The sequence below is a fragment of the Pteronotus mesoamericanus genome, unplaced genomic scaffold, assembly GCF_021234165.1.
Source record: "Pteronotus mesoamericanus isolate MK-2021 breed Mesoamerican mustached bat unplaced genomic scaffold, CSHL_Meso_final contig_726, whole genome shotgun sequence".
NCBI lineage: Eukaryota > Metazoa > Chordata > Mammalia > Chiroptera > Mormoopidae > Pteronotus > Pteronotus mesoamericanus.
This window is the reverse complement of record NW_026555243.1, coordinates 581434-609367: the sequence shown is the minus strand read 5'-3', so window position 1 is coordinate 609367 and position 27934 is coordinate 581434. Positions and strand designations below refer to the sequence as shown.

At 49.1% G+C, this 27934-nt stretch overlaps 2 protein-coding genes across 2 annotated transcripts in view; one reads left to right on the top strand and one right to left on the bottom strand.

Moving 5' to 3' along the window:
• Positions 1–27876, bottom strand: part of UHRF1 (ubiquitin like with PHD and ring finger domains 1) — a 61057-nt gene extending 33181 nt beyond the window's left edge. Inside the window, 2 exon segments of the mRNA XM_054582859.1 lie at positions 5431–5516; positions 27720–27876. The gene's annotated coding sequence lies outside the window, so the exon portion shown is untranslated.
• ARRDC5 (arrestin domain containing 5) lies at positions 3888–13865 on the top strand. The gene is made up of 3 exons (XM_054582873.1): positions 3888–4170; positions 5380–5585; positions 13338–13865. Exons 1-3 carry the CDS (start codon positions 3918–3920, stop codon positions 13863–13865), a joined length of 987 nt encoding a protein of 328 aa, XP_054438848.1. The 5' UTR covers positions 3888–3917.
• Positions 27877–27934: the final 58 nt, after the last annotated feature.

Sequence of the window (27934 nt, the reverse complement as noted above, 5' to 3'; positions counted from 1 at the left end):
CCACCCCCACCAACGGGACCGACGGCGGGGCCCCTCGCGCCAAGTTCCGCCCCCTTCACTTGATACGCCTCGCTCATTGGCTCTGCCACACTAAACCGCTCCGCCCCTCTCACTCTCCATTGGCCCAGTTGTGCCCGGGGAACTAAGGGCGCGCGAAATCGGGTTCGGGCGCGACAATTGAATCGCGGGGCGCCCCGCGCGCAGGCGCGGAGGCTGACATCCTCCCCAGCGGCTCTGCCAGCCCTCCCCCACCCAGCCGGCGCGACCACCGCGGGGCTCCAGTGATGTTCCTCTCGCCTCTGCTCAAGTCCGGGATTCCGAGGGCGACTCCCCAGGTCCGGCGGGACTGAAGCAGATGCCGAGAACACGTGCGGGGTAGCCCCAGCACGGAGCACGCGGGCACCGGTGCTGGCCGAGCGTCTCTCGCCACCCCAGAAAGTTTTGCAAAGTCTAAGCGTCTGGTGCTCCGATTTCCCCACTCCACCCCCAACCCGGGCTGGCACCCCAATACACCCAGCCGCTCACTTCTCCGGCCACCCCGACTACTCGCCTGCCTGCGCGCCTGGCCCGCCTGACGATGGCGATGGAGCCGCGTGCGTGGCCCGGACCCTGCGCGGACGTGCGTGCGACTCGGAGCGCCCAGCCTGCCAACGCTGCCCGCCGCGCTGCCAGCTGCTCTAATTTTTTTCCCGCGAAAACTCGGCGTTTGGGAGTTGCGGGACCGCGGGAGGCCACGCCGGGGGCGGGCGCCTGCGTGGTGATTGGCCGCCTCAGTGGCGCGAAGCAAGAAAGGGGGTGGGGGGCGCCCCCGCCTCAATCCACCCCTTCTTCCCTCAGCGGGCCACGGTCCCGCCCAACCCTGCGCGGTCTGCTGGGTGCGCCCAGCATACAACGGGGCCCAGCGGTGAGACCTGGGTTCCCCACCACCATGCGTGCCCTCAGGAACCTTACGGACACCCAGAGTAGAGACCCCCCAGACCTACTAAGTCGTTTCCTGAAGCACCGGCTCCCACCCCCGGCCTTGGCACACATCGACCTATAGGGCACGGAAGGCCGAATCAACGTCTGAACACTGCAGGAGAATGTGGAGGGCCTCCAGACTGTCTGCACTAAGATGGCCAGCCTGATCGCCCCCAGCCCCACTTCCCAGTGTCAGGGCGTGTCAGCGCTCCCACTCTACCCACCCACGGGGCTTGTTTGCTGGGTTTTCCCCGCCTCCTTTTCCCGCCTTTTCCAGACTGTCCAGGCGGGAAGGACTGCCCTGCCCCCTCTGCCCTGCCTGCTCTGCTCTGGCCAGTCTTGGTGGGCACCCATGCTGGGCACCTATAAAGTGGCTGGACAGGGAGCTCAGAGCTGGGGGACCAGCAGTAGGCAAGGCTGACCCTGTGGGTGGTCTCAGGGAGAGTAAATTCTTATCTGGGGAAACAGGCAAGAAATGAATAAATGAAGCAAATAAATTCAGACAGTATATGCAATAGCTGGAGAGTGATCAGTGGCCATGTGCGGGTGGAGAGAAAGGATATTCAGGTTGAGGTAGAGAGGTGGGCCTCTCTGTGAGGATGACATTTGAGCTGAGATCTGAGAGGAGAAACCAAGGACAGATGGGTCCAGGAAGGGAAGGCGAGCTCAAAGGCGGGAAAAGTCTGAGAGCTGCAGGGGGAGCAGCAAGGAGGCCAATGTAGCTGGACGGACACAGCAGAGGGGAGGTGGAGAGGGGCAAGGTCAGAAGGGTGTCAGATAAGACCTCACAGGCCACCAGAAGGACTTTGGTCTTTCTCTTGGGAACAGCAAGTAACATGGGGGGCGGGGGGGCGTGAATAGAAAAGTGATGAATTCCCATTTATGTTTTCACAACACAGAACACTGTAGAGTCCATTCCACCATGGCACTGGTACTTCCGCTTTGATTTCCCCAGTGTTGACAGAATCATGCCTCCCTCAAAGATGTCCACATCCTATTCCGTGGAGCTTATGAATAGGGTACCTTCTATGGCAAAAGGGACTTTGCAGATGGGATTAAATGAAAACTCTTGAGATGGGGAGATACCCTAAATTATCTAGGCTGGCCCCATGTCATCACAAGGGTCCTGGTTAGTGAAAGAGAGATGTGGGAGGGTCAGAGAAGATGTGACAACAGAAGTAGGGGTTAGAATGATGAGACTAAGGCAAGGAAGGTGGGAAGCCTCTAGAGGCTAGAGGAGGCAAGGGACAGATTCTGTCCTATACCTATAGAACACAGTCCTGTCAACACCTTCATTTTAGCCTCTTAATACCCATTTTAGGCTACTGACCTCCAGAGTTATAAGAGAATTAAGTTGTGTTGTTTTAAGCCACTATATTTGGGGTAATTTGTTATGGCAACCATAGGAAACTAACATACTCCAATACAAAAAACCCAGATGCTGCTAACTTTCTCCAACTTCAGGACTCTGTAATACCGAATGCATTTCTGTGTCCAGCCATCAGCCACATATAGACCAAATGACTTGAACAAGTATCAAGCAGGCCCACCGGAGCCTGTGAAGCAAATGAGACTTTCCAAATGGAGAACACCTGCTGCAGGAACCTGGCCTGTTCCTGCTGAGAACGTATCATCTGCTGTGCCTGCTGCTGCAAAAACTCAGCATGGCCCAGAGAGGTAATACATTCTTTGGGTACATTTGGTGCAGGGCACAGCCAGTTCCTTGGATATCTGAACTTAAGTGACACAGAAAGAGGTATATGGCTTTCCCTGCAGAAAAACCCTTAAGGACTAGTGATGCAGCGGTTCCATTTCACTAGTCATTTCAAGACAGTCGGAGGGGTTGTTTGGGTTAGTTAACAAACATGAATAAGAGACCATGCCAAGCATCTCTGAAAGACACTTACAACACCTCTAGCGAGACAAGATGTCAGTGTCCACAAAAGACAGCACATACAAATACAAGATACAGCAAAGATAATGAACGAGGCCTGCCAGAGTCTGGAGATGGGCCCTTCCTAGTGCCTCTTCTGTTTTAGTGTCACTCCCACTTAGGCACCAGCCCTCGTGCCAATCAGGCGACAGGAATAACCACTAGGCTGCAAAAAGACCTCGGTTTCCCTTTGGCAAAATGATATGATCTTGAAGGTCAGTAAGACATTCAACTTTTATTGACCTCCCGTGTCTAGATCAGGTCCTGGGTCCAGCAGACATCGGTGGACACAAAGCCCACGGAGATAAAGTCCCTACCTGAAGACACTTGCCATCCAATGGAGGAGCATCAGGCATAAAAGGAAATATCGGCTGCGCAAGGAGATGATTCTTCATGACGGTGTCCACGTGTAGGTGAGCCGTGCAGTGCTCTGAGCAGCTTCATTTGTTTCGCATTTGCTTTCATGTCCTGGCCACATCTTTATTTATTTTTTTTCTAACACAGAACCATTAAAATGAAAATGATTGTGTATGACCTACAAACAATGCATGAATCCTGAGAGGCACACCTACCATGCTTGGGGGCCATCTGATGCAGCAGAAAATATCTCTGGGCTCACTCCCATGGTCTCCATCTGTACCTAGGGCTCACAGCACCTACCTCAGCAGAGTGGTTGGATGAATTCTTCCCACTCAAGCCTCCTAAACCCTGGCATGATGACAGGTGTTCTCTGTGTGGCAAGAATGTTGGCATCTTATAGTTGTTTCTGTTTGTTTGCTTGTCATTTTCTAGGAAAAGGTGATCAGGCTACCATTTCACAAACCAGTGAGGACTCTGGGATTCCCAAGCTGCTGCCTACTCCCAAGCAACAACCTTGCCTCCCTTCCTTCTGGTCACTGGGAACCCCTTCCCAGAACCCTGGCTGGATGATGTCACAGACAGTGACCTCACTGTGGCCAAGGAGCCCAGCATCTCAGTAGCATGGAGAAAGGGGGAGGATGTTTCTCCACTCGCCCAACCCTCCATGTCTGTGGTGAAGTTGATCGACTTAGTGCTGCCCAAGGATGCGGTCTACCTGGCTGGCTCCTGCATAAAAGGGCAGGTAGTTCTAACCCTGAACAGCACCTTGGTGGACCCCATTGTGAAAGTGGAGCTCGTGGGAAGGGGCTACGTGGAGTGGAATGAAGAAACTGGGGCATCCCGTGATTATAGCAGAGACGTTATTTGCAACAACAAGGCTGACTACGTACACAAGACAAAGACGTTCTCAGTGAAGGGTAAGGACGAGGCCAGCAGCCAACCCTAACCATAATAGGAGCCTGAGTCTGGAAGGTAAACACATCTGTTAGCTGGTCAGCAAACCTCAGGACTATCAGAAATGAGCAAAGGAATGGTTCCCCCCTAGGAGGGAATCCATGTAAAACAGTGACCGTCAGATACACATAACATGAAAATAACAAGACATAAGTTGCTGGTCATGGGGGTCTCTCAAAAGAGCAACAGAGCTCAGATATGAATGATGGGAGGGACACTAGCCACCTGGAAAATGGAAATAAGAAGTCCTGTCTTGTAAGATTCCTTTGAGGCTTCATGATTTAATGGCATGTAAACGGCTTAGATAGCGCAGGGCATACAGTAAGTGCTTGATAAGTGTCAGCTCATGCAACCAAAACACTCCCCTGCCCAGTACTACCCCAGCATTAGGCACCACCCCTCCTTGCCCATTTCCAAGAGACTGTATTTCCCCTCAAAAGCATCAGCCTCAAGCCTGCTATAGGTTCATCCATTTATTTCACAAACATTTATTGAGCACCCACTGCATACAACACTGTGCCAGATGCTGGGGATACAGCAGTGAAGAAAATGGACACAGTTCCTGGTGTCATTGGTTGCCATCAGGTAGGGAAAACACGATTGTAAGAGGGTTTTGGAGAAATGCAAAAAAAAAAAAAGATAAAGTCACAGAAATGAGGGAATGTGTTTCTCCTTGGTCCTCAGTTGCCACTCAACCAACCAACAAATATCAAGCACATACTGAATGCTGTGCTTATAGTGCACTGAAGACTGAGCTCCACGAGGGCAAGGCGATTTGGCTGCCTTGCTCACTGCTGCACAGGCTGCCTGGAGGGGCCTGTGGTGGATAGAAGGGGCTCGGATGTATTTGTTTAATGTGTGTGTGACTGAATCCTGAGGACCGGTTTTTTAGGGCCAAGGCAGAACTGAGCAAGTCCCTGTCAGTGTTTTGGAGTGACCACACCAATCACGTGACCCACCCGAGTCAGCCTCTTCCAGCCTAGCTGAGGCCTGGGCCTCATATTTATGGGTAATTCAGGTCCCTAAATGCACATAGCTCAGCCTAGCTCAGGGACAGACAAGCCAGGTCCAGAACAACCTCCCCAGCAAAACAATAAATAAAGAGGAAAACAAAATGGGGGGGGGAAAGGCTTCTAGAACCTTCTGATGGCGTCGGTGTGTTTTGCTTTCAGATAATTGGTTAAGTGCAGGCAGCCACACCTTTGATTTCCATTTCAACTTACCTCCCAGGCTTCCTTCTACCTTCACCAGCAAAATTGGCCATGTCTTCTACTTCCTGCAAGCCTCCTGCATGGGCCGGGAGCACATTCTAGCGAAGAAGAGAACGTACTTGTTGGTTCAAGGGACTTCGGACTTCCACAGAGAACACCCACCGCAGGTAGTAATGGGGGAGGAGCAAGGTGGGGCACGTCTCAAAGCTCCAAGGAGGCAGAAGGCAGGGGGCATGTGTGCAGGCAAGGGGCAGAGAAGGCTCTGGCAGGGAAGAAGGGAAAGGTGTCGGGCTCCCCACCCTAGTGAGCTCACCAATGTTAATCAGAAACCAGGGCAGGAGCTAAGTCAGTGGTACTCAACCGGAGTGATTCTGCCCTCCAAGGGACATTGGGCAATGTGTGGGGACCTCTCTGGTTCTCACGACTGGGAGTACTCCTGGCGTTGGTGGGAGGAGGCCAGAGATACTGCTTATCACCTGACGTGCCCAGGATGACCCCCCCCCAGAAACGATTAGGGCCCAATGTCCCTGGCCCTGCAGTAAATCAAGACTGAGCTGAGGCCCCCTTGTTACCCCCTGGGTGACAGAGAGGCCTGGACACTCAGTGACTCTCCTTGGGCTTTGAGCCCTCAGACAATGCAGATGGTGTCCCCTCCCCCACCCCAAGAAGCAAGGGAAGGGGGTGGCCTCCATCCCAGGGGAAGGAAGGGCGTGTGGCATCAGGCTGCCGGAGCAGAGGTCTTCTGGACGGCTTCTGGAGGCCCAGGTGCAGAGGCGGCAGTTGGGCGGGTGGGGGAACTTGGCCGCAGTCACTTCACCTTCCTGGGGATTCATTTGGTATCAGTGCAGTGCCTGAGAGCACTGGCGCTTTCATTTCGGAGGTCCACATTAAAGCCCCAGATCCCCCACATACCTTCTGTGTGACCCTCTAGAAGTGACCTTGCCTTTCTGTGTTTTGAGTGCTCATCTGTAAAACGGGCACTCAAACAGTTTCTGCCTCCTAGGCCGTGGAGGGAGCAATGAGTGGACTTTACACCAGTCCAGGGCTTTGCAGAGTGCCTGGCATGGGGCAGTAAATCTTGCTGCTGCTACCACCACCTGTATTATTATCTGTGTAACAGGGGCATTTCTAGCCCAGCCAACCTCCGGGGATGGTCCAGGAGGGAGCCAGGAGAGGTAGATGTGTGGGGGGTGGATCCGCCCTGAGAGGAGCAGGCTTGACTCAAGGCCTGCTTGGCCATCTGCTCAATGTGTGACCTTGAACAGGACATGACCCTTCTCTAGGCCGCCTTTCAGAGCTGGTCTGGAGTGCAGGGGGCACGAGGCAGGAGTTGGGGGCAAAACCCTGGCGTTGAGTCAGACGCCACTTCACGTCCACCACCGGACCCTTCATTAGCCAGATGGCCTTGGGCAGTTAGCAACACTTTGCAGAGCCTAGACTGACCTGATCTATACAATGGAAATAATTATTATTAATAATAACAACAACGACAGCAGTTCCCTTAGTGGGCGCCTGTGAGGGCTGCTACGCACTCAGTACAATGTTTACACATAGGAGGTGCCCAGGAAGTGAGAAGACCTATAATTGCTATCATAGCAGCAAAGGGAGTTATCACAGATGAGTTTTGAGAATATGAAAATACTGTGTTTTTTTTCCTAACTACTCAGTATTGTTTTAACCAGACTGGTCAAGGGAGGCCTTCAGGAGGAGGTGACATTTTAGTGGAGAATGGAAGGAGGAGAAGGGGAGAGCCATGGGGGTAGAGGGTTTCAGCCAGAAGATACAATATGTGTCACGGTCCTGGGGCAGGACAAGGTGTGTGGGGCCGGGGAGAGCAGGAGCTGGGGGAGCAGGGCAGAGGCTACTGCTCTGGCCCAAGTAGAGGCAAAGTCTTAGCCCCCAACAGTCTGCCCGTCTCAGAGCAGACAGAGGAAGTCAGGTGATGACCCTTTTCTGCCCACACTGTCGAGGGCTCCCACCTTCCTTGGGGTAAAAGCCCGAGTTCTCCCATCCCCTTTTACTCCCGCTCGCTCACTCTGCTTCAGTCACAGGGGCCTCCGACCTGTCCCTCCAACACACCAGGAATAGTCCTGCCCCAGAGCCTTTGCGCAAGCTGTCCCCTCTGCTTGGAACACTATAATGACCTTTCTATTTTTTGGATCTTCACTCAGTGTCTTCACTCACCTGCTGATAGCCAAATAAACTGCCACAAGCCCTATGCAGGCAATTTAGCCATAGCTATCCATATTAAAATGAACATGCACTTTGCCTCAGTCATTCCCCTTCTAGAAATTTCTCCTACTGATATTCTTTCATGTGTGTGACATAACTTCCCACAGCACTGTTTATAGGGTCAAAAACTGGAAAGTGTAGTGTTTGTTGCTAAGGGTTAGTAGAAGTACCCAGTAAAAACAAACAAACAAACAAACAAACAAAAAAACTAGCAGGGGTGTCCAACCTGGGGCCCAAGGACCACATGTGGCCCAGGACGGCAATGAATGTGGCCCAACACAAAACCGTAAATTTACTTAAAACCTTTTTTGTTCATCAGTTTTCATTAGTGTTTGTGTATTTATTGTGTGGCCCAGAGAAACCAAAAGGTTGGACTCCCCTGCATAGGTTGTAGTAAATCAAGAGAGACAGAGACAGAAACAGAATGAGTCAGGCCACCTTGTCAGGATCTCCAAGTCACTGGGTTGAATGACTAAAACAAAGTTCAGAACTGGCATGTCTAGCCTGCACCCGTTGGTGGTGAAAATAAATTACTTCCTTGCAGGTGTAACTAACATCTCTGGAAGGAGAGCAGAGCAACTGGCAACAGATGCTGCCTCCTGGGAGGGGGCGGGGAGCTGGGAGCAAAGAGCAAAGAAGCTTTTTCCCCTTCCACTTTGTGTTTTTAACAGCTTTATTGAAATATAATTCACATCCCTTATGATTCACGCATATAAAGTGTACCACAGTTGATTTTAGGACATTTCATCACCCCCAAAAGAAGTCTCGCACCCCTCCGCTGGCACACCCAACCTCCCTTTGCCCCATCTCCAGCCCCCACCCTCTGTCTCTGGATGTGCCTGGTCTGGACATTACACGTAAGTGGAGTCACACACTATGTGTGGCCTTTGGGGTCTGGCTTCTCTCACCGAGCATCATGTGTCCAAGGCCCACCTGCATTGCAGCGAGTGTCAGAGCTTTAGTCCTTTTTAAGGTGGAATCAGTGCATGAATAGGCCGCATTTTGTGGGTCTCTTCTTCCACTGATGGACACTTGGGTTGCTTCCATTTCTTGGTTATTATGAATCATGTTGCTGTAAACATTTAAGTGCAAGTTGTTGTGTGGGCATGAGCCTACTTCCTTTGTGGAGTGGATTCCTGGAGTGGAATTGCTGAGCCAGATGGTAACTCTGTTTCACCTTTTGATAAACTGCCTGTTTTCCACAGGCAGGCCCCATTTACCTCCCCACCAATAATGCACAGGGTTCTAGTTTCTCCCCCGCGCCCTGTCCCACCTCCATTCTTTGCATCTTTAGACTTTTAAAGAAGTGAACCATCTCCTCTCCCAGCGGTAGCATTTGGGAGAGGAGCCTGTCCCAGAGTCCCTTCCTAACTATCAACTGTAAGGGAGCCCCCATCCCCACTTCCTTGATCTCATACCCCAGCATTTGCATCCGGTCACAGGTCATCGCTATCCCAACCAGAAATGACCTGGTTTGTTTTCACACATACTGTTTACGTCCATCTCCTCTCCCAGAGCAGGTCTTCACTGCTATGGGTTTTCCCCAAACTTGGCACCACGTAGATGCAAATAAAAACCAGCTGAATGAATGAACCCCCCTAAAGTTTCATATATGCTGAAGAAATACAGGGTTCCAAAACTCTCAGGTCCAGGAACCCCAATCTTGGCTTTGCACTGGAAATATTACTGGGAACCAGGGCCCGTTGGCCCATCCCACTTGGTCAGGCATGGAGGCCTCCTGGACCAACCACCGCTGGTATCTGTTGGCACCTCCTTCACGACCAGGACAGAACTACGGACTTGGCCCTGATCTAAAACAGCGAGTTCCTTAATTCCTGCAGGGCCCTAATGCAAGCCACAAAAATTTCGAGTAAGAGTAGAGGGATTTATAACCTAAACCCCCTACAATGAGCCTTCCTAAAGGAAGGGAAGCCTGGAAAGGCTAAAGAGAAGCAGGGCCCACGGGCAGACGGCAGGAGCCGAGATCAGAAGGGGTGAGGGTCGCCCAAGGTCTCCAAGAGGAAACACAGTGGACCTAGAGCAGTGTTTTTTGACCTCAGATCATGATCCATTAGTGAGTTGCAAGATCAATTTAGCGGGTTGCTAGCATATTTCTATAAAAGAATGAATAGGCAAGACCAAAATAGAAAATATCAATTTAGTGGGTTGCAAACATTTATATATAAATTTATATATAAATATACATTTTTCACACATATTTTTATATGTGAAAAAAGAACAGAATAAAATTAGTAGAAAATATTAGCTCTGGCCAGGTTGCTCAGTTAGTTATAGTCCCGATACTCCAAAGTTGCAGGTTCAATACATTGTCGGGGCACATACAAGAATCAACCAATGAATGCATAAATTAAGTGGAACAACAAATTGATTGATGGTTCTCTCTTGCTCTCTCAAATCATTAAGTAAAAAAAAATTTTTTAAAGGAAATATCACACACACACACACACACAGACACACAAAACCAGTTTGGTGGGCTGCAATCAACTTTAAATGAAAGAATAGAGCAGAGTTTTCCAGAAAAAAAATAAATTTGGTAGATTACAACCAGCTAATTTTTTTTAATTTTTAAAAGATTTTATTTATTTATTTTTAGAGAGAGGAGAAGGGAGGGAGAAAGACAGGGAGAGAAACATCAATGTGTGAGAGAAACACTGACCAGTTGCCTCTCACATGGCCCCAACTAGAGACGTGGCCTACAACCCAGGCATGTACCCTGACTGGGAATTGAACCAGCGATCTTTTGGTTGACAGGCCAGTGCTCAATCCACTGAGCCACACCAGCCAGGCTAAAATTTTTGTTTTATGTAAAATAAAATAATAAAATAGAGTAAGTAGACTAAAAATAAAAATAAATTCAGAGGATTGCAACCAACAGTTTTTAAATGAATAGAATACATAGAATAGAGTAGAACAGTAAATATAATAAGGATAAACAAAATTTCATAAAACTTGCTTCTCTTTCACCAGTCTAGGTAGAGATGTACACACAGATTTGTATTCTTTGCCACAATGTTAAAATCTATGTTTTAACTGTGAGTTCTGGTAAAAAAAAAAAAAAAAAAAAAAAAAAAAGCACCCCGACTGAGTGGCTCAGTTGGTTGGAGTGCCATCCCAGTTATGCTAAGGTTGCAGGTTCAATCCCCTGTTAGGGCACATACAAAAAGCAACCAATGAATGCATAAATAAGTGGGACAACAAGTCAATGTTTCTCTCTCTCTCTCTCAAATTTGTAAAATAAAACAAAATAAAGGAATACTATATGCCAAATACCATATTTGGCCTGAAAAGCCTAAACTATAGTTATTATCAGTTCCTTTACAGAAAAAGTTTGCCAACTAATGCCCTAGAGATATTCGTGGGTGTAAGCCCAAGGAAATTGTCTTCAGTCTCTTCCTTCTAGCACTTTTATGATATCAAACACGGAAACAATATAAATGTCTATCACGGGGGGACGGATGAACTATTTTGCAACACATTCAGTTGCATTCGTGAAAACAAATGAACTAGAATGACAGGCACTGATGTGAATGCATTTCAAACAGAATATCGAGCCAAAAAAAGCAAGTTGCTGAAAGACATGCAGCTTGATCTATATAAAGTATCAAAGTATGTAAAACAATAATGTATACGTCTACAAATAGATGTATTCCTAAATAAAAATTCTACGGGAAGCACAAAGGCCAGACTCAGATCATGGCTGCCCGTTGCAAGGGGGAGGCAGCAGTGGGGTGAAGCGACGGAACCCACAAGATTTCAGTCTAATTGCTAATGTTTTATTTCTCAAACCTGAAAGATACATTTTAAGTTTTTATATTATTCTTTACATGCTTTTTTCCTAAAAATATCTTGTTCGGGTCCCTACACATAAACATGTGCAGGTACATAAGAGTGATTATTATAAAATTCAGGATAGTTGCATTTCGGGGCCTGAGTGGGTGGCTGAGCACATATGAGGGACTTTGGGGGAAGCTGGCAATTTTCTGCTGCTTGACTTGGGTGGCTACTACAAGATGGTTGGCCTTACAATTATTCACAAAGGTACACCTTTGCTTTGTGGGGTTTTCTGTATCTGAGTTGTATTTTTTAATAATGTTTGAGGGGTTTTTTTAATGTACAGATATGATAAATCCCAAATTCAGGATAATGGTTACCTCTGGGGGGGGTAATAGCATTGGGGAGAGGTCCATGGGGGATTCAACTAGATCTCTGATGTTTTATTTTTTAATATTGTTAACATTTATTTATTATTTTTTTTTAATCCTCATCCAAGGACATGCTTATTGATTTTAGAGAGGGGAAAGGAGGGAGAAAAAGAGGGAGAGTAACATCAATCAAGGTGGTCCCTCACGTGTGCCCGGGCCAGAACCAAACTGCACTCCAGGCATGTGCCCTGATCAGGAATCGAACCTGCAACCTTTCAGTTTGCAGGACAATGCCAACCAACTGAGCCAAACAGACCAGGGCTGATGTTTTATTTATTTTTATTTTAAACTGAGGTTAAAAAAAAATACATAACATAAAATTTGCCACCTTAACAATTTTCATTGATTTTTTTTTTTTTAGAGAGAGAGAGAAAGGGAGAGAAACATCAATTTGTTGCTCCACTTATTTATGCATTCATTGGTTGATTCTTGTATGTGCCCTGGCCAGGGATCAAACCCACAACCTTGTCATATTGGGATGATGCTCCAACCAACTGGACTACCTGACCAGGACATCTTAGCCATTTTTAAGTGCACAGTTCAATAGTGTTAAGTGCATTCAATCGTGTGATACTGACGTTTTATTTCTTAAGTGAACAGCACTCTGAAGCAAATTGGGAGAAGTCCTACCTGCTGATAAAGCAGGAACATGGCAGTGCTGTGCTAATAAACGGTTAACAAGACAGCCCTAATGTGTAATGTTTGCCAATTTCCATGGTGTAAATATTCCCATTATGGTCATTTTAAGGTTACCGACCTCATGTCACTAATGGGAAGTTGGAGCACACACTCTCTCTCTCATGCTTAAGGGGAATAAACATGCATGTTCATTCTAAGCCTTCCCACATTACATGAAATCTTTTAAATATTATCCACAAATCAAAAATAAAATGTTACCCAAGCCATACATTAACTATAATGTATATGTGACTTTGCAATCCAGCAGCTGACCAGTTGATATAAGGGCTGCATTTTGAGGCATTTATTTTAACACATTACACAATTTCAACTCTCCAGTTCCTTTCATGATTCAGTCCATCCTATTTCCTCCCAAAATCTGAACAATTTGAATAAACCCTAGTCTTGGACTTAGACTGTAAGACCCAGGCTCAGAGAAGTCAAGCCACTTGTTCAAGGTCACACAGCAAGTAAGTAACAGAGCTAGGGATGAAGCTAGGGATGAAGCTAGGGTCGTGTGGATTTCTAGCTCTATTTTACACCTAAGGAAATTGATACTCAGAATGGCAAAGGGACTTTGATTAAAAGAAGCTCGGAGATGACTCCAGGCCTTGGGCTACAAAACCCCCAAGATTCCAGGTTCCATCTCCATGCCTCTTACTAGGAGAGTCCCAAAAGGCTCAAGGCTTGGAGGAGTTAAAATAGTGGGATGCTAGGCAGGCGAGTGGACTTTGTGGCCATGGTCCCTCACAGTTATCAACTTCCCCCCAACCCCACCCCTTCTAGAACCCCCTGTTTGTGGAGACTGAGAAGAAGGTCTCCTACAACTGCTGCAGCCAGGGCACCATCTGCCTGCAGATCCGAATGGAAAAGAACACCTTTGTGCCAGGGGAGAGAATCATCTTCACCACAGAAATCAACAACCAGACCAGCAAATACATCAAGACTGTCATCTTTGCCCTCTACACCCACGTGCAGTACGAGGGCTTCACACCCAAAGCAGAGCGGCGGTCACGAGTGGATAGCAGTGAGCTGCTCCGGCAGGAGGCCAACACCCAAATTACACCCTTCAACACCACCAAGATTGTCAGCATCTTCAACCTCCCGCAGGTGTTGTCTGTGAGCAGCGACATGCAGGACGGCAACATCATGAGCAGCCAGTACGAGCTGGTCGGCACCGTCCACCTGCCCTGGTCCCTGACCAGTGTGAAGGCCAAGGTTCCCATCATCATCACCAGCAACGCCCCAGACTCAGACACCTGCCAGCTGCAGGAGGGGTCAGTGTTATCTATGAGCGAGGATTGCCAGAATTAAGTGCCCAAACTTTTAAATATTAAAAGCTTTATCACTCTCCCAGCACCCCTTCCTTTGTCTTGCACAGATGGCCTTCATGTGAGTGTGGGTGTGGGGAGCACATGGCCTAACCCTCCTCAAGCTCCAGCCGTTGGGGCATCCAGACTCACCTCCTCGCTGGGGCCTTTCTGTGCCCAGACCAGGGCTGATTCTGTCCTCTAGGAGACACTGGGTGACAACTTAGGGGAGGAGGTGCTCCTGGCACCAAGTGGTTGGGGCTCAGGGATACTGCTCAACACCCCGCAGTGTCCAGGAAGGACAACCCAGAGACTGACCCACGCGCAAAAGTGAGCAGTGCTGAGGCAGAGACCCTGGGCTGAAGCAGTTCCCGGGGGGGCAGGTGGTCATGGAGTTGTAGGGCTGCCTCTGCAGGCCTCTTACCCAGGTCAGCTCCAGCAGCCTCCCCGACTCACAGCGTTCCTGGGGCACCGGGGCTCCCCCAGCCTCACTCAGGGCAAAACCGAAGTCCTCCCAGCAAAAGGCATACATATCTGCCATGTCCAGTCCATCAGCAAGACATAGGGGCTCTTTCTCCTAAATCCACCCGGAACCCTGCCGCTTCTCTCTGCTGCCCCACCTCCGCCTTGCTTCCACCCATCCGCCAGTGCCTCAGCTGCAGCTGGGTCTCCTGGGTACAGACCTTGTCGCCCCTCCTTGTAAATAAAAATACAGGATGCCCTCTCAAATTTGAATTTCAAAGGGATAATAAAATTTTTTTTAGCATAAGTATGGCCCACACCACCATTTTAGGGATAACCATATGCTTAAAAAACTTCATTGTTTACCTGACATTCCAGTTTAAATGGGCAGCCTAGATTTTATCTGGCAATCCTATTCCCCAAGCATCTAAAAGACTCTCCACACCAATCAGGCCACTTCACCCCTTGCCTTAAAATCTCTATTAGCCCTGGCTGGGTGGCTCAGTTGGTTGGAGCACCATCCCATACATCAAAAGGTTGCAGGTTTGATTCCCAGTCCAGCATGTGTGGGAAGGAGGTAACCGATCAATATTTTTCACGTTGCTGTTTCTCTCTCTCTTCCTTCCTCTCTAAAATCAATAAAAACATATCCTCAGGTGAGGATTTAAAAGAAATCTTCATCAGGTCCTCACAGCACTTGCCTTGGCCCACAAGGCCCTGCATGGTCAGGAATGGATGAATGGACAAGAGTGCATTTTCTTGGGCTAATGATTCTAAAATACTTCTCCAGGCAATAGGCTGCAAAATATCTGTGCCTGCCTCACCCATGACTCAGGAAAGAGGCATGTGGGCTTGAACGGTAGCAGACCCCCACCTTGGCACCCTGGAATATTCCAAAAGAGGTGGGTAGCTCCAGCTAAGCAACTGTTTCATTTTTTTTTAAATTTCTATTTATTTATGTTAGAGAGAGAAAGGGGAAGAGAGAGAGAGAAACATTGATTTGTTATTCCACTTACTTATGCATTCATTGGGTGCTTCTTATATGTGCCCTGACTGGGGATTGAACCCACGGTCTTGGTGTATTAGGATGATGCTATAACCAACTGAGCTACCCAGCCAGGGCAGAGCCACTGTTTTAAATGAAAAAAAAAAAAAAATTGGTAGGAGGAAGGCAGAGTGAATAGAATGCACAGATTTAATTATTTGTTTTTAACTTTTGGGGACTCTAGGGAAAGATCCCCACATTTACAACCACACTCTTAGGGCATCTCTAAAAGAGCTAGCTGGAGTGGGGGTCCTGGCTCCCTGGAGGCGTAACTGCTGGGCCAGGGTGAGGATGTACCCCTGCTGGCTTGGGTATGTGATCTTCCCTTTGCAGAGGACAAAAGGACCCACCCTTGGGGTTGCATCATCTGGCTGCCCTGCTTCCCAGAAACTCACAAAAAAAGCTCTTTTGAGGGGAAGAGGAGACAAAGGGATGGCCTTGTCTGCCCTAATGTCCTCAGCCCCAGCCTGAGAGTCTTCGAGGCTCCAGAGGCCAAACCTGGGCCATCCCCATATCCCTAGTAATGGGTCCTGAAGGGCTGCGTTCTTTAAAGCTGCAGAGCCAATGCCCGGTTCCTTTCCTGCGTCTATTCTCCATCATGTGCATTGCAAAGGTCTGTATCTAGCTCTGCTCTGTACCTGGGGGAAATTAAGGTCGGGGGAACCACGGCAGAGTCCTTCTCAGGGCCCCAGCATCACCCCAAGTGTCTGCAGAATGAAATACCGTTGCCCCTTTAACAACATGGGTTTGGACTCTGTGGATCAATTGAAAGAACCTGCATGTAAGTGGACCCTAGAGTTTCAAATTGCATTATTCAAGGGTCAACTGCATAACAACAGTGTCCAGGGCTCCGCTCGTCATGGGTGGTGGGAAGCAGCATTCGGGCACACGAGAAGCAGATCAGGAGTCAGCTGGTGAATGCCCCTCACAGCAGAGCATTGTCGGGCTGGAGTGGGGCACTTCTGAACCAGGAGGAGGCCTCAGACTCCTTCCGGGTTGTTTCACCTCACTGTAACACCTGCTTACTTCTGCTCCAGGGCAAGTGATTTCTCCTCTCTGGGCTTCAGTTTTCCCTTAGGTAAAATGGAAAGAACAATGGTATTCACCTCTAGGGTTTGGAGGACTTTGTCACCTCACTGCCCTTGTCTTTTTTATTGTCTTAGGTTTTCTATTTGGAAAAATTCCAATCCTATGAAAAAGAGTCAAAAGAGTGATACAATAGACACATGATCTTCCCCCTCAGTTCTCCGATGGTTGACAGTGACCATTTTTACTCTTCTCTTCTTCCTCTCTCTCCCAGGTTGCTTTGAAGAAAGCTGCAGCATCACAGCACCTCAGCTCTACACTCTGTGCTCCACCCCATTTGCTAAGAATCAGAAGCTTCTCCTAGAAAACCACAGTATCATTATTACTCTCAGGGCTATAAACAGAGGCAACAGAACCTTCTCATATATATGCTCCATATTTCAATTTCCCACTGCCCCACATGTCCTTACTATTGTAATTAAGTATACATAACATAACATTTACCATCCCAACCATTTCTAAACGCACTGTTCAGTGGGATTAAGCACATTCACATTGTTGTGCAACCCTCATCACCATCCGTCTCCAGAACTTTCTCATCTTCCCACACTGGAACTCTGCCCCCATTAAACACTAACTCCCTCTCCCCCAGCCCCTGGCTTCTACCACCTACCTCCTGTCTCTACAGTTCTGACCCCTCCAGGATCCTCATGTGAGTGGAATCACACAGTATTTGTCCTTTTGTGTCTGGCTTGCTTCACCGAGCATAATGTCCTCAAGGTTCATCCATGTTGTGGCATGAAACAGAATTTCCTTTCTTTTTATGATCATGGTATCTCCCCTGCCAGGTAAGTATAACTTCCTTTTTAAAGCTGAATAATATTCCAGTGGGTAGATGGGGACCACATTGTGTTTATTCATTCATCCATTGATAGAAATTTAAGTTGTTTCCATCTTTTGGCTCTTGCGAATAATGTTGGTGTGAACACAAGTGTACAAATAAAAGTTTCTTGAGATCCTGCTTTCAATTCTTTTGTGTATGTGCCCAGAGTGAAATGCTGGATCACGTGGTCATTCTGTTTAATTTTTTTTTAGGAACTGCTCTACCATTTGCTGCATCATTTGACATTCTCATCATTTTATATTCTCACCAAATATATCTTTTACAGTTGGGATTTTGGGAGGTGGGGAGTGGCAAGGAGGTGGAGACAAATCCAGGCTCCAATGGGGATCACACGTGGCTTTTTGTGTCATGTCTCCTTTTTCATCTACAACATTGTCCTTGTCTTGTTTGTGTGTTTCACAGCTATCAGTGTTCAAGGGGCTGGGCCAGCTGTCTGGTAGAATCTCCCACAATCTGATGTTTCCTCCTGATTAGATTTAGGCTGAGTTCAGAAGTGATACTGTGTCTTCCTCAGTGCATGGTACCAGGAGGCACATGATGCTGTCTTGCCACCTGACTAGTGACGTGAACCTTGATCACTTGGATCCAGTGGTGTCAACCAGATCTCCACATTACAGGTTACTTTTCACCTTTATAATTAATAATCAGTCTGTGGGAAGGATTTTCCAAGACTGTGACCACCTCGTCTCTTACAATCTTTTACCCAGTGGGTTTTGTCTCTATTGGTGCCCCTTGTTTGTGTCTTTACATCACTGGTGGTTGCACAACAATTTTTCTAATCCTATAGACTCCTTCTATGTCTGCTACCTGAATTATTCTGCAAAGAGGAGTTTTCCCTACATCGCCCCCACCCCACCGCCACCCCTGCTATCTTTCTAATCTCTCTCCTGCATTCCTTAGACCTGACCATTTCCTTTTTCCTCAAACATCCTCTTCCCTTGGCTTCCCTGATGCCACATGCTTCTCATTCTCCCACATCTCAAATTTTGGGTTTTTGGCTTCTGCTTTCTTTAAAGCCACAGCATCAATCCCTCCTCTTTCAGGAAGCCTTCCAGCCATGCCAGGCAGAACCCCCCCGCTTCCTCTTCTAGGTCCTGAAATAGGGATGGCCTTCAAGGTTCATTTCCACAGACACTCACATCCCATTTTTTGCTTAGCATTTAGAACTCTGACCCTGGCTGGTGTGGCTCAGTGGACTGAGCGCCGGCCTGAGAACCAAAGGGTTGCAGGTTCGATTCCCAGCCAGGGAACATGCCTGGGTTCTCGGCCAGGCCCCCACTTGGTGGCACACAAGAGGCAACCATACATTGATATTTCTCTGTTTCTCTCTCTTTCTCCTTCCCTTCCCTGCTATCTAAAAATAAATAAATAAAATCTTTTCTTTTTTTTTTTTTTAAAGAAAAGAACTCTAGGAACATGAGGCCAGGCGCACTGGACTGGATCCTATGGCTTATGGAGAAATATTGGAGTGTTTTTCTTTGTTGATGGAATAGACTGAGGATTTGAGAAAATGGGTTTGAAAATCACTCCACTGACCCTGTGGATGAAAGAGTTGAGACAGAACATGGGAGTAAAAATATGTTCAGGAAACTGCTAGGTCTGAATAATAACAAATAATTAAGACAATAATAATACTGTGGCATGGACAGGTTTGATGTCCATGAAACAGTTTCCTCCTGGGCACATGGCCGGACTACAGTTCCCAGAATCCCTTGAAGTTAGGTGAGGCCATGTGACTGACTTGGCCAATGGATGAAAGAGGAAGTGCTATAACACTTCCAGTCAGTTCCATCAAAAACTCTCCACAGATGGCTTGTTCTTTCTGCCAGCTGTTTGGAGAGGACTGGAGGAGAGATGCCCAGGGAACGCGATCTGCACTTGATTGTCACATACACAAGAAATAAAACTTTATTGAGTAAAAAACCTCCACTGAAACTGAGATTTGCTTTTTCCAGCCATTGGTCTACCCTAGGATTTCTCTACCACGTGACATTTGGGGTCAGACCTTTCTTTTTATGGGGGACAGTCCTGTGCCTTGTATCATACTGACTACCATCTCCCACTTTTACCCACAAAATGCCAATAGCAATCCCCACCCCACCCCAGTTGTGACAACCACAAATGCCAGTGTCCCCGGGGTGGACAGAATCACCCCCAGTCGAGAGCCTCTCTAATCTATTCTTATAGCTACGTTTATGGAAGTCCTTGGACATTTTAGGGACATGGATTCCATGTGGTCACAGGTAAACTTGTCATCCCATGTTCCCCCATCCCTACTTCTATTTTTCCCTCAGCCCTTAGCTCTCCATTGCAATGAAGGCCCTACCTTTTATTCTCCCAAGTCCTGTTCGTGTTTCTTCCTAAGTAATTATTAAACCCGTCTGCTTCTCTCCCTCTCCCCTGCCACCACCTGAGTCCAGGCTACCATCACTGTATGCCTGGGCTGTTAAAGTAGCCACTCCCAGGTGGCTCTGCTTTTACTCCTTCCCCCTACAGTCCATTCTCAACACAGCAGCCAGAGAGAAGGCTTTTCAAAATGGATTTGTGATCATAGGCTTCACTGGGGCTGCAGGAGCCCACTTCCAAAATAGCTCCCTCACATGGCTCTTGGTCGGGGGGCCTCAGTTCCTTGCCATGAGGGCTTCTTGGGAGTCCTCACAACATGGCGTCTGGCTTCCGCTGAAGGAAGAGCTCCAAGACAGAGAGAAAGGAGGCCTTTTAAGAGCTGGTCTCAGAAGTCTCAAAGGTGACTAACACAATCACATCTACTTCAGTTTGTTGGTGAGATACAATTTACTAAGTTCAGCCCACAAGCTTGGGGAAGAGAATTGGCCTACATCTTAAAAAGAAACAAAAAAAAGCGTGGATCTATTTTTTAAAAAATACATTCTTCAACTAATTTCTCCACGTACCCTATTGGATCCATCTTCAAAATCCTTCTAGATTCGTAAACTTTCCATTGTCACTACTCTCGTCCAGCAACTGAGTGACCATTGATGGATGAGAAGATACACACAATATGGTCCATCCAGACAATGGAATGTTAGTCATCCTTAAAAGAGGACACTATGACCCGTGCTACAGCTTGGATGAACCTTGAGGAAATTATGCTCATTAAAGAACCCAGACACAAAATAAACACGATCCCAAATACTGTGTGATCCCACTCATAGGAAGTCCCTGAAGGAGTCAACTCCAGAGACAGAAAGTAAGTGGTGGGAGGCAGGGGCTGGGGGAGAGGAATGGGGAGTTAGTTTAACAGGGACAGAGTTTCAGTCTGGAAAGATGAGAAAATTCTGGAAATGGGCGGCGGCGGCGATGGTTGCACAACAATGTGAATGTACTTAATGCCGCTGAATGGTACACTTAAAAATGGTTAAGATAAGGTAAATTTTATGGTGTGTTTTACCACAGTGTTAAAAATTTTAAATAGTAATATCCAGCTGTTATATGGTGCTTACTGTGTCCCAGGCACTGTGCTATGTATTGCCTCATTTAACCTTCTCCGCATCTTTGAGTTAGGGACAATGATCATCACCTCCTTTTACAGATGGGGCAACTGAGGCTCAGAGAAGTTCAGTGATTTGCTCAAGTTCTCACAGCCAGGATTAGATCCCCTAACCACTGTGCATACCACTTGTGAACCACAGAGCCTCTTACTTTATGTTCAGCTAAAAAGGAAGGGACATATCACAGAGATGCAGAACTGAGGCAGGTGGCATCGCTGGCCAGGGTCTTTCAGCCTCAGTCCGGAGCTGAGATGGGGACCCAGGAGGGTCTTCTACAAGAACAGGGCAGAGGGACCTGTGCTGGTATTGTAGGTTCGAGCCTTCATTTATATCTCCACTCTGGGCCTCAGTTTCCCTTTCTATAAAGCTTAAAAAGGTTCTGTGGAAGCAGCCAAGGGTAATGGGTATGTGGGGAGAGCCAGGAGTGCAACACATAGGCTTTCTTGAAACTCAGTTTCCTTATCTGCCACATGGAGATAATATTTAGTAAAAATAACTATTACTATTATTAATGTTACTATTTTTTCACCTCTGCAAGATTTGGAGGTGGACTGTTCCGTGCATGGGGCCATCCTGGCTACTGTGGAGTGTAGAGCAGAACCTTCACGCCCCGCCCACTTGATAGCAGGAGCACCCCCGTTCAGGACAACCAAGAATATCTCCAGACCCCCAAAGGCCACCAAGGATCGCCTGGGCTGGGAATCCCTGTTCACATCAGAGGGCTGGAGCCTGTGTTGAGTTAGTACATCTGGGAGTAAATCCTAATGAGAATCCCAGCTCTGATTATTTGCTGTGTGACCTTGGGCGTGTCACTTCTGTTGCAGAGCCTGTTTTCCCAGCTGTCCAATTTGGATTCATTCATAGCCCCTCCCTTCTGAAGACATGGGATTAAATGAGCCAATGTCTATAAACTTTATCAGCCAAAGTAAGCAGCCACTCCACAGGCACTCTTCTTACCACAGCTGGGATATTCTGGAAGATTCTGACCCGCAATAGCAGCCTGTGCACCCTCCTGGCTGGCTGCCTCCCCTTCAGGCCCCAGGTTCGGGGCACCACACAGGCGGGCGTTGGGAACACTTCCTGTGCGGTAGCCTCCAGCGCCCACAGGACCAGGTGGGCCAACCCGAGAACACAGCTGGGGCCGCCCCACTTCCTGTCCCAGGAGGTGCCTCTCACGCTCCTTTACCTCCACCCCCAAAATAACACATCCCACCCCATCATTCCCCCACTGAAAGCTACCAGCACCAGCTGCAGCCTCCATCTCATGGGACATAGAACAGGCAGGGGCTAGCAGCTGCCACCACAAAGCCTGCCCCATTGGGAATGTCCTCCCCCCAGTCCCCTGCCCTCCACCTCCGGCATTCCAATCTCAAGGGGGTGACCTGGCCTCCCTCGTGGTCTGAGCAGCAGACAGGCCTGGCTAAGGGAGGGGCCTCCCTTTCTACCCTGGTTGACAGGGGACCCTCTCTGGCTAGAACTCCCAGATCTGAGGTACCTCCAATCTTCACCTCAAAAGACTATTGGGGGGGTGCTGGTTGCCAGGACAACAGCCCCCCATGTCTGCTGGGGGAACAAAGGAGCAGCCAGGAGAGCCAAGAACTGCATGTTCTTTCCCTGCCAACGTGACTGGCACATCCCAGCAGCTGGCACTCAGAGAGCCGTGTCCTGAGCTGAGGAGCCTGGCCACCCTAGACAAGGCCATTCAGTGTGGGGGCAGTTGGAGGGGGGTGGCTGTGGCCTGGAGGAATCTAGTTCCTGGTAAACTGCCCTTAGGCCTCTGTCCTTCCGGTACCTTCTAACAAGGAAGTCTGCCTGCTCTGCCTGCAGAACTTCACATAAAGGCCAGGGGGCCTCAGATGTCTGGCTCTCAGCTGGGTGGGCCACAGGGGCCACGGAAGGCAGGCAGATGGGTGTGGGGAAGGGAGAACAAAAGCCAAGTGCGGACTTTGCTGTAGCCTGGACCCCTGGCCTGGCACTCTGGGGCTGAGGGTGCCCAGTGGGACCTACCTGGCCTGGAAAGGGCCGGCCCAGGGGACAGTGTGTCTTAGCACACCTCCCCTCCCCCAACTCCGCCACCATGGAGCAGGAGGCATTGAACAGCTGGCGCCATGAGGGTGTGGGGGAGTGAGGGGGGTTGGAGGGGATTTGGGAATGCAGGACAGGCTAGGGCCTGCCTGTTAAAAGACGCCAGCTTCCGTGGCTGGCTGGCCGGAGGAGACACGGCCTTGCCTTCCGACCGACCGTTGGGCCGCAGTCGGTCCGCAGTCGGTCAGGCTGTCCACCCATTGGTTGGCTCTGTAGCGTAGGGGGAGGAAGACGCGGCAGGCCTGTCATGGCTGGCTTAGGGCTGCCAGAAAAAAATACAGGACATGCAGGTAAACAAGTCATTTCTTAGCATAAGTGTGTCCTCTGAAATTGCTACAAGTACTTATCGTGGATCTGGAACTCACATTTAACTGGGTGTCCTGCATTTTTATTTGATAAGCCTGCCATCCTAGGCCAGGGGCTCTGGGAGAGGTAAAAGTAAGCTCACCAACCTCCCCCAGACTTGTTCCTTGCTGGTTCCAGCCTCAGGGATAGCACCCTCTCCCTCCCTCCTACACCCCAGGGCCTCCAGCCGCAGGCCCACATCAGTCTTACCTTCTGAACCCTGGCCTGTCGGCTCTCCCTCTGCAGTCTCTCTCCCATCTGCCCCAACCCCCTACACACCCTGCCATGGGACATGAGTTCCCACCTGCCCCGCCCCCAACACACGTTATTGTACTTCCTTGCTTAGCTGTGCTTACCCAAAAGCTTGTGGCTCTCTCAGGACCCCAGGCATGGGCTGTGGCCCCAACCTGAGTCAGGTCCTGTCCCGCCTCTGCCCACAGCTCTCCAGCGCTCCCCTCTCTGCCACAATCCTCCCAGCTCCCTCCTGGTTAGAAGCCCAAGTCCTCCCCACTTCCTCAAGGCCCTGCAGAACCTGCACCATCCCGTCCCTGCCCTCACCTCCTCCCGCTCTCCCCCTTGCTCACTGTGCTCCAGCCACACAGGCCTCCTCACTATTCTTCCAAGAGCCGGGCATGGTTCTGCCCCAGGGCCTTTGCACCAGCTATTACTGCTACCTGGTGCACACCTCGAACAGAGAGCCACATAGCTAGTTCAATGGCCTCCCCTCTTGTCGGTCTCTGCTCAAATGTCACCTCCTCAATGTGGTCTCCCTTGTCCACCTTATTTAAAATCGCAACCACCTGGACTCCCCATCCTCCTTTCCTGCTGCAGTTTCCTACACAGCTCACACCACCTTCCAACAGACTATATAAGGTGTACTTTGTAGTTTGTATCTGGTCCACCTCCCTCAAGAGGACAGAAACTTCCTCTGCGTGGCTCTCTGCCACATAACCCCAGCAGGTTAATACTTCCTGAATGAATCAACATCACAGTGCCTGGAATGTTCTCCTACAGCCCCTTTCCACCTTTCTAAGTACTACTTTTTCTCCAAGACTTACCTGAAAAAGTGGCTTCATTTTCCTTTTCCAGGTCTTCTTTATCCACAGGGCAGCTCAAAAGATCTTTTGATGCTCTGGCCTGCCCTTGCTGACCCTTCTCCAAAATCTTCTGTGGCGTCAGGACTCTGTCAGTCTGGCTCTTGCCAACCTAACTCCAACTCCACCTCTCTTCCTGACACCCCTACCCCCATGAGCCCCATCCTCCAGCCTCACTCTGCGCCTTCACACTCCCTGGTCCCTCTGACTGAAACAGCTCCCCACTACCTTTGCCTGCCTGACCCCTATTCATCTCTCAGGCCTCAGCTTAGATAGACATCACCTCCCCCTGGAAGCCTTCCGGGACTCCCCATCCCTGACCCAACTGGGTCTAGCCCCTCCTCTGGGCTCTACCATGCCTGTGCGCCCCCATCACAGCCCTGATCACCCTTTATTTTATCTACCCGGTCACCAGAGCCAACTCATCCATCAGACACAGGCGACCCCAGGTTCCACAATACCTTTAGGGACATACAAAATGGTTTTATTTTCATTTCTCTGAAAATCAGGGGGAAATTTTAATAAAATAATACCAATGCAGTTGTAAAAGATACTTTGTAATATTTTTTCATGGAGGGAGGGACTTGCAATGGCAAAAGTGTCTTGGGCCCACAAGTCTTCATGTGGTCCTGCTGGTCCCATGGGTGTCTTCCCACTGGGCTATGAGTGTCAGGAAGGTAGAGGTGGAGACTGGGTCACCAGGGATGCCCAGTGACGACCTGGCACACAGCAGGTGCTTAATAATTGTTGAATGTATAAAAATCCAGTGACTGCTGGGTCCGTAAGGCCAGGCCTAGCATGGCTCACACATTACAGGAGATGCCAGATAAATAGATGGATGGACGGAGGGAAGGGTCAGAGGGCAGAAAGGGCGGGCACCTGGATCAAGCGGGGACCAGCAACGCCACCTTGTGGCACAATGCTGGCCTGCCTCTCCCTCCACAGTCCGTGGAAAAGAACTGAAGAGCTTTCAGAGTCCTCCCACTGAAAGGAGGTAGAGCGGAGGAAGAAGAGAAGGAGGAGGAGGAGAAGCAGGGAGAGCGAGAAGGAAAAGGAAAAGAGGAGGAGGAACGGGAGTGGTGGGGGGGAGGCAAAGGTGGCAGCAGGCAGAAATCTCAGAAACAAAGACTGAAGACAGATAACTCCAGGTCCAAACCCCTTGGCTGCCCATTTTTGGCTGTGTGATGCGGGTATGACATCACCTCTCTGATCCTCAACTCCCTCATCCAAGAAGTTGGAAAAATCAAAATCAGGCCTCTGAGTAATGATGAAAGAGCTGAGAAAACAGCGACTATTTCTTACCTTCCACTCTGGGGCTCCGGGACAGGTATTGCCTTACAGTAGCCTCCCCCAAGGAGGGGAGGTGACAGATTTTTCCATGAAGGCATGGTTGGGGCAGAGAAAGACATGGATAGGGGTAGAGTTGTCAGATTTAGTAAAACCAACAACAACAAAAAAGGATGCCCAGCTCCATTTGAATTTCAGATTAACAATGAATAATTTTTCAGTATAAGTATATCCCAAATATCACATGTGATGTACTTACACTCCCAAAATGTATTCGTTGTTGACCCGAAATCTGAAGTGAACTGGGCATCCTGTATTTTATCTGGAAACCTGAGCGTGACGGTGCCCGGGGAGGTAGGCAGGGAGGCTTCCAGGAGCCGGGGGCTGCGGTGTAGCTGCCCTTTCCTCTCCCTCCTCCACTCACATGAACACATGCTCAGTGGCAAATGCCCTTGACTGTGCTCACAGGGGACTGGCGGGTGGGGGCTCGTCCCCATACCAGGAAAGGTGGTGAGCATAGCTCTTCTCCTCAGAAGAGGTGGGGCAAAATTACTAGGACATTGGTTTCCAAATCAGAATTGGGTTACAACGCCTTGACCAAGAATATTTTGGCCACTTCTCAGCCCTGAAGGCCACTCAGAAGCTGAAGACTACCAGGCATATCTCCCAGTGACTTTAGAGCTGTGTGACTTTGGATAAGTCACTTCACCTCTCCGAGCTCTAGACGTCCCCAACCCCTTCTCTTCCAGCTCTCCCCCTCCTGCTCCAGCCACATGGGCTTCTTGATTGCATCTCTGACACAGCAGGCATGGTCTAGCCTCAGGGCTCTTGCACATGCTGTTCCCGTCATTGGAAACACTCTTCCCAGATCTGTACATGGCTCCCTCCTCTCCTCTGACTTCTGTGTTCAAACAGCACTCAGGAAGGCCTCCCTGACCATCCCATTAAAAGTTGAGCTCCCATTTTACTGATCCTGGTCCTTTGCTTTTCTCAGTAGCACTTGACACCACCTGACCGATTATGCATTTTACTCACTTATTCATTGTCCATCTCTCTCGCTGTGTGGTGAGCACCACAGGGCCAGGATCTGTGTCCCCAGCACTCAGCACAGCAGCTCAAAAAAAACTGTTAAATGAATGAATGAATGAGTAGGAAAAAATGGCCTGCAAGCAAATGCGAAGGTTGTATCTGTTATAATTTATTGCTGAAAGCATTTTTGGGTCTTAGACTTGCAAACCTGACTAGCTGCATGTGGTTACTTAAATATGAATCTTCAGCGTCTTGGTGTGCAACAGCCATATTGCACTAGTGGTTACCTACCATACTGGATGTAACAAAATTCTAGAACATTCCTAACACCTCAGAAAGCTCTAGTGCACAGTGTGAGTGTAGAACCTCTCAATAAAATGCACTTAAGTCACAAATGTCCAATTTTTCTATGCTCTTTCTGGAGGTGCCAGTAGTCTGACCTCAAACCATATACGAGTAATTTAGCAGAGGTGGCTAACTGGTGGCCTAACTAAGTTTTATTTGGTCTAGTAGTTTTCTAAAAGGCAGGACAGTGAATTCCCGTGAATCTACGAATCTCTGGGAGAGCAATGCTCTGCCCTGTCTAGGCAGGGCATGCTGCCACCCCATTTACCTCCTGCTGACCACTGGGGACATCTGAGTTTGAGACTTTGGTTAATAGACCAAGAGGATAGATGTTAGGTTTTTTTTGGGGGGGGGGGGCAAAGGGGAGGGGAATCCAAATGGGCGTGGCTTCAGGAAGTGGTCGATTCAGCAGAGATCCAGGAGTTGGTCCCTGCATTGCCCTAGGTGGGCGGTCTCTGAGCCTCAGTTTTCTCATCTGTAATATGAGGATAAAGGAACACATAGTGTTGAAGAATTAAGTGGCACTATCACACAGGTCATGGAGGACAGAAGGCACTGGATATCTGTTCACCGCTGTGGTTAAAGCTGTGCATAATGCTGGGCTGGGTTTGGCTTCTTCACTCTTGTGCCCACGGTGCAAACGTGGTCCCTGACACACCCAGTTCTTACAGCCTCTGTTTGTCTACTGGAGAAAGACGGGCCCGGGGGACCCCAGGAGCGTGCTTACCTCCCAAAGCCAAGTTCATAGGGTCTCTAGGTGGGGCTGAGGTGCCCTGGGCTGGATCCGGCGTCGTATAGGGGTCTCTCCCAACCCTGGGCACCGCTTGGTGGGCGCGTACCCGAACCCGAAGCCGAGCCCTTCCCGGACTTCACTAGTAGCTCCAACGTCCCGGGACCGGAGAGGGGCGTGGTCTGACGACCCCAGACCGGATTGGTCTTTCG